Genomic DNA, 12,221 nt, shown 5'->3' with positions numbered 1-12,221 from the left:
TTGTTGCAAGTACTTGGTTTGCGCGGAAAGCGGTCGTAGGCCTCTCCAGACGGGACCACTTTCAACCAAATTGACCACGTGTTGATCGATCGCATAAATATGCCCACAAAAATACTTGGCCTCAGCCGCAAAAAGAGTCGGGACGGCTAGTTTGACGAATTCCGGCAAGCGGAGAAGCGACTTCACAGACGAAACAAGTCGGGAAACCGCAAGCTAGACGCTTCAGGTATAAAAGGTTTTGTGTATGTCCTTTATAAAGAGATTTGAGTGTGCATTTGTCCCATTAGCATGTAGCACGTAAAATATGCATATATTATGTGAAAATAGCCCCTTTCAAGTGATATTGACATTCATAGTCTTCAATTTGCAGAGGAGCGACAGGTTTTACCTGGTATAACTTTATTAGTAATAGTGTGATTTTCACCAAATTTGGGGGGATCATGTTCGATACTGTAGCCTACATTGCTGCAAAACTTTGTGATTCTAGGGTAAACTTAAGGGGGGTTTTCCTGTCAATTACTAAAAATTATAGTAATGTACTGTTATTAACTTTATTTGAACAGCTATCGGTATGGAGGGTATTTCGGAGCCTAGGTACCATATAGTGGCAGCTTCCTGATTTTTTTCAGATTTTTCGGTTGAGTAGTTTCTGAGAATGGGTTCGTTAAAAATATGACCACTTTCAACCCCCCGCACTCCCCACCTTTTCAACAAAAGTCAAAACTAAGACCGGCTTCGAAAAGTACTAACCGACATGACTATATTTGATGAAAAAAAAATTTACACCCCCCTTTTGCATGTATGGGGATCCCCCCCCCCCTAAATTCATCGTAAAAGGATGTAACTCACTATATGTGTGAGCGTTCACAGTTCCCACCTTTTTACCAAATTTGGTGTCAATCGCTATAACCGTCTCCGAGAAAAATGCGTGTGACGGACAGACAGACAGACAGACAGTAAACCGATTTTAAGGTTTACACTCGAAACGTACCACCAGGCGCGGAAGTTTTACCAACAAGTCAGCAGGATGAAGCCTTATAGACCTCTATGCTCATCATGCTAAGACAAAGAAGGAAATCTGATTTCCGATATAATGGGCATATTGGAGCGATGGGTTGAGTACTTTGATGAGCTACTGAAGAACCAGAACATCGGCGAGTTGGAGGTCCCGCCAACTGAAGACGATGGACAAATACTGCCATACAACGGCTTAAAAATCATAAATCGCCAGAAGCCGATGGAATTACAGTCGAATTGGTTGAATATGGAAGCGACCAGTTACATCAAGTGGTTCATCAACTTGTGCTCAAGGTATGGGACAGCGAATCAATGCCTGACGATTGGCAACGAGGCATTATCTGCCCCATACATAAAAAGGGAGATATCACACAGTGCAGCAATTATAGAGGTATCACGTTGCTGACTACCATCTATAAGATATTTTCCGCTATCTTGCTAGGCCGGATAGCCCCATACGCCCAGAATATCATTGACTTATTCCAAGGAGGCTTCACTCCAGGCAAATCAGCAACAGATCAGATTTTCTCTTTGCACCAAGCGATGGAAAAACTGTTGGAATATGGACAACAGTTGCACCATCTATTCATCGACTTTAAAGCCGCCTATGATAGCATAGCCAGGGTAAAACTGTACACGGCCATGAGAGAATTCGGTATCCCGACGAAATTGATAAGACTGACTAGGCTGACCCTGACCAATGTGCGAGCCCAGATAAAAGCAGCAGGTTCACTCTCAAGACCATTCGACATCAACAACGGTCTACGACAAGGGGATGCCCTATAATGCGTCCTCTTTAACCTGACCCTCGAGAAACTGATCTGTGATGCTGAGGTAAATACAAGAGGTACGATCCTCTTTAAGTCCACCCAACTACTGGCCTATGCTGACCATATCGACATCATGCGAAGAACGACCCGAGTCGTACAAACTGCCTTCATTCAGATCGAGTAGGCGTGAGACCTCGGGTTGCATATCAATGCAGGCAAGTCAAAATACATGGTGGCAACGCCAGCACCGAAAACCAATTAACCGACAACATCAAACCGCACTGGTCAAACGGGAAGAATAAAGATAGGAGACTACAATTTTGAGACCGTTGATAATTTTTCCTATCTAGGGTCGAAAATCACAACCAGCTACGATGATGAAATCCGCGCACGGTCGTTGGTAGCCAACAGAGTCTATTTCAGCTTACAAAAACTATTCCGCTCGAAACGTCTCACCATAGGGTCAAAGCTCTTACTGTACAAGACAATGATCTTGCCAGTCCTCATGTATTCCTCGGAGACTTGGGTTCTTAGCAAGAAAAATTGCGAACTCTTGGCCGTGTTCGAGAGAAGAATCTAGAAAGAACTTTTGCATCCCTGCATGAGGATGGATGATTCCGTAGCCTACATAATTACGAAATTTACGAGCGATACCATGACCATCACGTTTTGAATAAAATCGGACTCAATAGGTTACGGTGGCCGGGTCACTTATGGATGATGATGATCCAGCCCGGAAAGTCTATAAGGGCAATCTCTATGGTAGAAAAAGATGACGATGAAAAGAAGGTGGAGCAATGGCTTAGGTCAGGACGCCAGACGGCTTTTAGGGATATCGGCGCAAAACCGGGATGTTTGGAGTTCCTTATTAAAGCAGGTCTAGATCGCATACTGGTTGTTGCTCCGTTGGTGATGATGATGATCATGATTGAGCCTCCACCATAAATGTTCTTTTCTTGGACGCTACACAGATTGTCGGCTACGTCCCGAAGGGGCGCCACAAGATTTGGCTATTTGGAATCATAGATGCAGATCAATAGATGGAAGGGATTGAAGGCTCTATTGATCGCTGTGAGTGACGACGAGCATGAGGCGCTGGGCATCCGATACCGGACGAAATCTCTAGAAGTTTAACGTATTTGTTATTGCGGTAGTCAGGGAAGTGAAAGCTGCCGCAAATGCAATAATTTTAGAAGAGTATATTTACACGAGAGAGCCTGTATGTGGTCGGAAATCTTTCGGTGGTCCTGTGAGGAATATGAATGGTAGATTCTTCATTCACGATGACGAGCAACTGATGAGGTGGACGCAGCATTTCACCACGGTTCTGAAGTTCTGCCTTTTGTCAGTGAAATGACTAGTCATCGTAACGTGTGTACATGGACTTTTCCTCCAGATAGAAGGGAAAATATCTCGATCAACAATACACTCAAACGGATAAAACCGCTGGGCATGACGGTTGTGCTGCAGAGCTATTCATCCCTGCTCCTGTAGTTTCTGCAGATCACAGAGATAAAATCTCAGAGGAATTTGAGGTACAGATGATTGTACCTTGAGGTCGATATTATTTCTTTTTATCATCGGCGTCGTTCTTCATGCTGCCTTGTCCAGAGGACGTGGAGGAGTTCAGTCGACAATGACATCATTCCTCAAAGCAAACAGATGTCATCGGTCTCTCTCAAGATCTGCAACGAGTGGGTTGCCCCAGAAGCACTTGACGCAGAACAGTAAGAATAGTAGAGGAGGAGTGTGGTCCTGAGAGATGTTAACGTGCATTTCAAAGAGCCATGAACCACGGCGCGTAGGTATGCTTGACGCGCTATACTGCATTAAGGGGTGAATGACAACCATATAAGGAATGTGATCAATGTTGTTTTCTTACCCTGCTGGTATAATTGTCTAATATTGAATCCGTTCAATAAGGTTTGAAAAGTGTTCTCCAAAAGGTTTGATATTAATTCGTCGGTTTGCTCCGGCATTTCCTAACATTTTTTGTTTTCTAATCTAAAAGATTTGCCAATGCAATGTCGTAAGACCCGGCGTTCCATCATCTTAGCACGGCTTTCGTTGAACATGTGGCGCGGCAGGATTCGCAGCATTCGAAATTTATTTCGATTTCGAAATTTATTTCGAATGTTACGAATGCGAGCAAATAGATGGCGCCCCGATATCTCCACTATTTAGAACTCGCCACGGGTGTGGAGGACTAGCGGTGAGAAAGTGCCGTTGGTTGGGACAGGAAAAAACTGCATGGAGATGAGCCGTTCTCTCCAATCTTGACCACCGGCATGTGCACACAGCACGTTCTCTTGTTGTATAAAATTCATCGATTATCCACATTGAAGTATTCTTTGAATGTGTAGTGTAGTGGTTTTATAAAATCAAGTTCAATTAAACTTAATAACCAACTAAATTCGGTATCGTTTTATTTAAACCAAATTGTTTATCAATTGATCCCAACTATAACTAAGCAGACAACGTGGAACTTTGTTCTGCCTAGCATTAACCGTAAAGATTATATTTTTATTAGATATTTTGGAAACTACGATGAAAGTGGTGAAAATACCAGCGGCGCTCGATGCGAAAGTGGAATTGTTACAGTGAGGTGACACAAAGCAACTTGGAATTTGATTTTTGTCGTTCGAGCTGAACGAGCCTGGCCCCAAAACTAGTAGCGCCGCCGACTTAGTTAAAAACATGTGATTAATATAGGTGCTCCTATATTTTATTGCTGTTGGAGAGAGAGAGAGCGAGAGAGAGAGAGAGATTTGTAGAGAATCAGATTGGGTTTGGTGTTAAGTCCTACTTTCTTACGATGAAAATAGTAGTTGATACTCAATGCACCACGCGTCCTTTTTATAACGAGCTCATGTTGCTGACTTTGAGCTTCAATCTGTTAGACTCCTTTGGAATGGTTCTAAGAAGCAAAATATATAAATTTTTCCCGAAAAAAAGCCTTTTTAATCCGGTTCCTCAGGCGTCAACTACCTTGGTAAGTTTGAAGTTCGAAAAGAAGATAGGCGTGTTATCGGTAAAATAGATCAGGTAGTGTGAATGTCAGATGTTGGGACACCAGTCGCAAAAATTTTACAAAGAGTTGGACCGGAGCGAATTCTTGTGGTACTGCCGAGGTAAATGCCAATATTTATTTTTCAATGTAGTTGCGATACTACAACTAATCCAGTTGTTACTTATTCTGCCCACTGTATCTAATCCACTAAATTGTTGCTAATTAAAATATTTTTAAAGCAGTTAGCAGCTGCACAAATCGCAAACAACATCAATCGTAATGGTAACTACGGTGATTTCATATGATTCCATGATTATGATTACGGTGATTACGATTCCGTGATTAATTGAATGCAATCGTAATCATGCCCTGTATTTATGATTATAATCGTGTAATTATAAAATCACTCTCATTTCTGATTGTAATCGCAATTACAATCATGACTATCATTTTATCCAATTCTGCAGTAAACCTTTGCTCCTAGACTTGAGTTCGTTTACTTTTATGAGAAGAGTATCAAATGTACCTATATTATTATTTTATTTATTTATTTTTCAAAGCCTAGTTCGCTACAGAAGATCCATATAGTGCAAAAAAGAGGAGCAGACCTAAATGCTGTCTTTTGGCATATGAAACAACGGAGAAAGGGCACATCGACAATAATTGTAGTTGTTCAAAATTAAACATAACGCTGTCTATTTAACCTTTTAACGACATATTTATTATTACAATACTATCATAGCATATTATTATATTATGACTATTGTAAATATCGCTGCCTTAATATCATTTTTTTCGACAGTGCCATTTTTCGGTATTGTAGTTTTCTCAGTAGTTCCATGAAGTGTCGCTTGTTGTCTCTTTCTGAGATCTTCAGAAGACGATATAATTCAGCACGCTTCTGTTTCAACGTTGTTTTTCGTCAAGGAGGGGTTTCGGTCCTATGGTATCCGGTGTGCCTATTCTCTTCGGTATATAAGGTAGTAGGGTTCGAGATTCGAGGTTGTTCTGTTCGATCTCCTTGCAGCAGCATTCAAATCGCCTGATCTCCAGCTCGTCGAAGAGCTTTAATTAGCAGTTCGTAGGATCCTCAATTTCATTCTCCAATGCGTCGTTCATAGGATCGCATGCAATGAAGGAACGGCAGGGTTACTATGTAATGAATGAATGAATGAATCTGCATATAACTAACCCTCAATACTTCTCAAATTAAAAACTTTATTTTGGTTTTCGCAAGCTTATTTCTTTTGTGTTCGGGTGGCTTCAAAGGTTAGAGCATTGGGCTGTCGTAGCGGAAGGTCGCGGTTCAAATCTCAATGACAGCAGAGGGACTGGATTTCGGTAACAGTCGACTCAGCCGTGAATGAGTACCTGAGTCAAATCAGGGTAATAATCTCGGGCGAGCGCAATGCTGACCATATTGCCTCCTACTGCGGACTGTATTGTACCGTTTTGGTCTTGAATGAAGTGCTCTAACACACTTCAAGGCCCTAATCCAATACGGATTGTTGCACCAACGATTATTATATTATTATAATTAGATTTCGTGTCCAGACGCTGTGGGGAGCAATTTTTAACACTTGATTTAGCGGTTGAGGGTCCTTTCCACTTAAGAATAAGCAGTCTGGCCATGGAAATTATAATCAGAGGAACTATACAGCTACTTTCACATGTAAATGAACCACTCGTCGACGAATATGGTAATGAGCACATGAAAACAAAGGGTGACGTGACAATCTTATGGCTTAATCATCTACTCAACGAGATGGATGAAACACCCGGATCTAGGGAAACAAAAAACCTAACCAACAATGACAGTTGATTCGTCGTACCTTAACTAGGAATCTATCTTTGTTGGCTACATTAGTTTTCTGTTCAGTTTGACTGATGTGATCTATTGCTTAGTTTCAGTAAATGATTGAAAATATTTTGATTTCGAAATGGTAAATTGGTATTTAGGATATTTAAATAAGATTTGCTTTAATTTCTTAACCATCGCTTCTACTCAGCACACTCGCATCTAAAAGTCATCTAAGAGATCATCTGGAATACAGTTGAGGAACATTTCTTCAATATTTAAAAAACAAAAGCAATTATCCTGATACTACCTTCAATCTCAGTACAGTTAAAGAACCATCGACAAGGATTCCTCCATGCATATAGGCAAAAAGATTGGACATTCGTCAAATCGGACGCGTCAGTCGTCAGAAGTGGCTCTGCTACTTCGGGTATTGATACATCCAACCTTCCATCTATTGTAAAGTATGTTCTTAGTAGATATGTGGAAGTAAGTTCCATCCAAATTTACCATGTTTCTGTTCGATAATGATTGGGGTGGGCCAAAGTGGGGACAGAATATTAGGCAAATGACTGTCTAAGCCTACGGTTGTATCACTTGTGTTTCTTAACCAAGAATAGGTATTCCCCACACCTCCAATAACTAGAAATGAAAAAGAAAAACAGTTAGCCACAGACATCACACAATGAATTCGAACTGTGTTGGATTGAGCTCTATAAGGTTACATATCTGAGTCCTTTTGAAAATGCAGTGATTTAACCGGTTATATGCTCTGATCTGGACTTCTTAGGATATACACCCGATCATGAATTACTGAAATTGACAGGAAAGTTTAGCGCATGAGCATATACCTGTTTGTGCAAAACATGTTTGATATGATAGAATGATGAACACTTTTCCGTCTTACTGTTTATCGAATGTACTTCACTCATTTGAAATGTGAATAAACAATCATTTCAGAGAGATCAAACCGGATATTTTTCCGAGAATGTAGTTACGAGCGGCGAACAACGTGAAAACGATATTATAGGTTGTGAAGATGTGTGATGTACGTAACTATAACGCGATTACTAAAAATGGTTGGTTATTAAAGAAGAATTAACTGAGGTTTTTACCAGCTGTGTAACGAACAGTTCCTTCTCCGTAACCATTTGTGAGTACAATGTTTGCGTCCATTGAGGCCATCACATACAACTTCAAGTGGATTTTGTTCTCCTTTGATTTGTAGTTTTTAATTTTCTCAAAAGGGAAAAAGTGAAGACATTTATCCGCTTCCAAAGAGAACTCTTGGCATGTTGCTAACTTTGAAAATAACACTGGGTGTTTATTGTGCACGCTAAAACTATATTTAAGTAAACAGAGAACAAACAATATTAAGCACACTCTTTGTATTAAAGTCATCTTTGGGGGAGAATCACTACGAAACTAGCAGCAGCAACTTATGTTCTAAGACAAAGCTTGAGACTTCAGCTCTGCATCTATTTTATCTTTTTTACGTGACTGGTTCGCCCGATCCGGAAACCTCAAGCTATGATTATCAACATTATCTTATCCATCGAAGAATACGGCGCGCGTGAAAAAGATAGCATTTCTGCTGTGTAAAACAAAACTTTATTAAAATCGGTTTATTGTCTATCTGTCTGTCTGTATCTAAAAACGGTGATCCCTATTGATATGAAATTTTGGTAGAGTAAGGACCAGTAAGTCCCCTCGCATGCAGTGAGTAACATAGTTCCACGTTAAGTTCAAGGGGGGTCCCCATAAATGCAAAAGGGTATGTAACCGAATATTGTCATGTGGGCTATTAGATAAAAGGTCTCGATTAATACTTTCCGAAGCTGGTTGCAAACCGAAGGAGAGCGGGAGTTCGAAATCGGTCAGTTGTCACTTTTGTGCAAATTTATTGCATTTTAAGAATGTCAGTATCATACTAAAGTGAATGGACTGACAAATTAAACGCATACACATTACGAGCTATATAAGCAATACACAAAACTTTCATATCTGAAGCTTGCGGTTTCCAGACTTGTTTTCTTTATCCACTGAACGCAGGTCAGATTTAACAATTTAAGCAGTTAGCATGAAATACAGGTGCATCGCTTCTTGAAACTAATTAGATTTTCCAATTTAAGTTTTATAATTTGTTACTGTGTACTTCTAAGGCACGAAATTTATGCAATTGCGGCGGAGAATTTAGAATCCAATTGCATCTCAGTTTATCGCAAATTCTTTACTTCCTCCTGCTTTCAAATATTGTGAGAAAAATAGATACAACCATCTGCATCATATCGTTTTCGACCGAGGTTTCTAAGGTTTCGGGTAAAAAAATCGTAAACAAAGGGATCCGATAATTGAGTAGATCGTATCCCAATCCTCGAAACATGAAAGCATGCTTCATTCAAAATTTTTCAATAATAGCAATTCACCCAGTGTTTCCTCTAGATTTCTCCCGTCGGCCAAAAATCTCGGCTGGTAACCGCTGAGAATGGGACTGTGGAAGAAATTATCACTTTCCAGCCCCCGCATTACTCCCTGCTCCATCATTTATTCAAGTTGATTTCGTCAGATTTGACAGACCAGGTGATCATCTTCTTCTTTTTCTTCAGCCTTTGTCCCGTTCACAAGCGGGGTCGGCTCGTCGTGATCGGTTTCGCCATTTAGCTCTATCGAATGTCTGATCTGGTTGCAATCTCGAGACTTTTAAATCCCCATCCAGCGTATCAAGCCACCGTTGTTTCGGCTTGCCTTTTGTTTGTTTACCATCGACTTCGATGTTCAGACCAATCTTAGCAAGTGAATTCTCGTTAGAACGAATTACATGACCATACCATTGAAGACGGCTCTCTTGCAATTTTTTCCTGATCGGTGCAACACCATAACAATCGCAGATATCCTCATTTCGAATGTGATCAAACCGTGTCACGCCACTAGTCCACCGTAACATCTTCGTCTCCATTATCGCAAGACGCCATTCATTCTCTTCTATAGTCGGTCAACGCTCAGAACCATAGAGAACTACCAGACGGACGATATTGCGGTAAATTTTAGATTTGAGACGTTCGTTGATACGTCGATCACAAAGGACACCAGTTGTGGAACGCCAATTCATCCAGGTTGCGTTAATGCGTGAAGCAATTTCATAACGCAGTTCTCCATTGGATGATAGCGTTGACCCGAGGTATTTAAATCACTCAGTTCTGGGCAAATCACTGGCGCTGACAGTGATTGCGCCTGTTTCATGGGGATCGGTCGTCAAAAATTCAGTTGAGTCATGAGACGATCATTCCATTTTGGGACAAGTTGCTATCAGATGCTAGGAAAACATCATCTGCATAAAGCAGTGTTTAGGGCGCTGGACGTTAGATATCCCGTGTGGCGGTGCCCATAACAAGAACAAAGACGAATGGTGAGAGGGCGCTTGCTTGATGAACACCAACAGAGACACGAAGCGGTTTTGATACACCCGCCATACTTCGAACTTTACTTTTCTTCTGGCACTAAGTGTTGTCGTAAAGTATACCATATGAGTTCATGTGGCACACGGTCAAACGCTTTCTCTAGATCCAGAAGAGGGCGATTTTTCTCACGGTGTTTCTCCATGAGTAACCGCGCAGCGTGTATTGCGTCAGTAGTCCCGCAGTTTTTGACTAATTAGGCTTGATTCAGGGATATTTCAACGACTATGCTCCTGGACTACCTTTCTTTTTCCATATTAGAACAGTGGTACTTTCTTGCCAGTCAGATGGTGTTCTTCCTTCCTGAATAACCCGATTAAAGAATTCACTGAGCCACAGTGTTGGGTCCCAGCTCTTCGTTTTCCAGAGCTCAGATGTGATGTCGTCAGGTCCTGTGGCTTTCCCTGATTTCATTCGTTTTATTGCCTCCTCGACTTCAATTGCGCTGACAGATGGAACTGGTCCAAATATCGCAATGATTGTGGAAGTCGAGGATGAGCAAATTCTTCAGTGATCATGAAAGTCAAAGATGTACTAAAGTCGCTCGATAATTGTTTTGCTTCTAAACCACCCAGCCCGATAAATGGTAAAGACAATAAATGTTAATAGCATATATTTCGGTTATTATGCTTTGTAACAAGAACCTTTTCAATATCATTTGCGCTATTTTCTTCTTGTACATCTGTTAAATTAAAAGCTGTTCCTTACATAAATAATGGCGTTAACAGTATTAGACAATAGAGTAGATATGGGTCTTACAAGTGTTTCCATTCAATTATTACGGTTTGCTCTCAGCTCGCTTTTTGTGGTTTTTCCCTAACTATTGGACTTTCTGGCATTGCTAAAAAATCAGGTACCATCACAACTTAATATACTCTTTTTTTGCTGCATCTGCTTTCTGTAATTCAACCCTCGCCTCTGCTTTGCGCGGAAAGAGTTCCATAAAAGTAGTTCTGTCCTGTGTATTATCGGATCATTATCTCGTTGGCATGGCATTCTGAACTTGAATAACAACGCTACCTCAAATTCCCTCTGACAATCAGGTAAGAGTAAATATTGAAGCGCAAAGATGAACCATCAACATCTGACCCTCACACAAAAGGTATCATTGGTAAGGCAATAAACATATTTGGTCACCAAAGAAACGAATGACGGTTTAGATGATAGTTGTAAGCTAACAACAGAATGCATACTGCACAATATAATATCATAAAAGAAATTGTGCAGAAAAAAAGCTTTGACAACCAACAGGTCCGTGAGCTCGAGAAGAACAGGGATCATTCTCACCAAGGACGGACATTTTATTAACAAGTCAATCCGATACCCCAAAGCTGACCCTGCCGAGGCATACAAAGAATTCTGATTTCTGAGAGTGTAGACATATTACAGGCAAGAGAATATTCTTGCACCGCTCAACAACCAGAATATCGTTGAATTGGAGGTATCTTCAATTGAAGACGACATAAGAATTAAAGTGCATTTGATATAATTCGACTGAGTTTATTGGTGCAGCTTGCTGTTGGATATTTTTCTTGCACCTCATAACTGAATGCGGTAGGACCAAATGGTTTTAATTAATGACTTGTACGAAGGTAACTTGTTGTCTAGTGATACACTAGAATTTCTGTTGATTAGGCAATAGATGTGTCTTCTCCAAGTAATACGTCGGGAGCCAAGATATCTGACATTGTCACTTTGTGTAAAACTGATTCCATTGAACTCTCGTTTGCGCGAATTCCCCATGTGGTCAGCCACAATTTAGATTTCCAAATAAAATTTCATGGATTTGGAGGCAGCCTCAGGATTCTTATGAAAGTTAAGGATCGGTTGAATATGGAGTTGATCGACTACACCAAGTAGCTGATCAACTTATGCTGAAAGTTTATGGCAGCGAATCAGTGACTGACTATTAACAACTAAGTTTTATCTGCCAACGATAAAAAAGGAAATATTTAATGCAACAATTATAGAGGTATCAAGTTTTTGAGTACCATCTATAAGATATGCTCTGCTATCTTGTTTGGTAGAATCGGCTTATACTAAAGATGCTTTACTCGAGACAAATCTACAACATATCCAATATAGGAATATAGCCATCAGTTCCATAATTTTTTCATCTATTTTGAGGCCGCACGCGATAGCCTAGTAGGATAAAACTTTACAGGGAGCGA

General features: G+C 40.6%; 2 protein-coding genes across 2 annotated transcripts in view; one reads left to right on the top strand and one right to left on the bottom strand.

The window, feature by feature from the left end:
• Positions 1–12,221, top strand: part of LOC119648314 (myotubularin-related protein 9) — a 42,049-nt gene that overhangs the window by 18,781 nt on the left and 11,047 nt on the right. The window lies entirely within an intron of this gene.
• LOC119648315 lies at positions 5,477–8,074 on the bottom strand. Its single transcript, XM_038049995.1, has 4 exons — positions 7,711–8,074; positions 7,106–7,237; positions 6,906–7,049; positions 5,477–6,840 (listed from the first exon to the last, which is right to left on the bottom strand). Exons 1-4 carry the CDS (start codon positions 7,994–7,996, stop codon positions 6,818–6,820), a joined length of 585 nt encoding a protein of 194 aa, XP_037905923.1. The 5' UTR covers positions 7,997–8,074; the 3' UTR covers positions 5,477–6,817.

This window comes from Hermetia illucens, chromosome 2 (genome assembly GCF_905115235.1).
Source record: "Hermetia illucens chromosome 2, iHerIll2.2.curated.20191125, whole genome shotgun sequence".
Lineage (NCBI taxonomy): Eukaryota > Metazoa > Arthropoda > Insecta > Diptera > Stratiomyidae > Hermetia > Hermetia illucens.
This window is presented reverse-complemented; position numbering and strand designations above follow the sequence as displayed.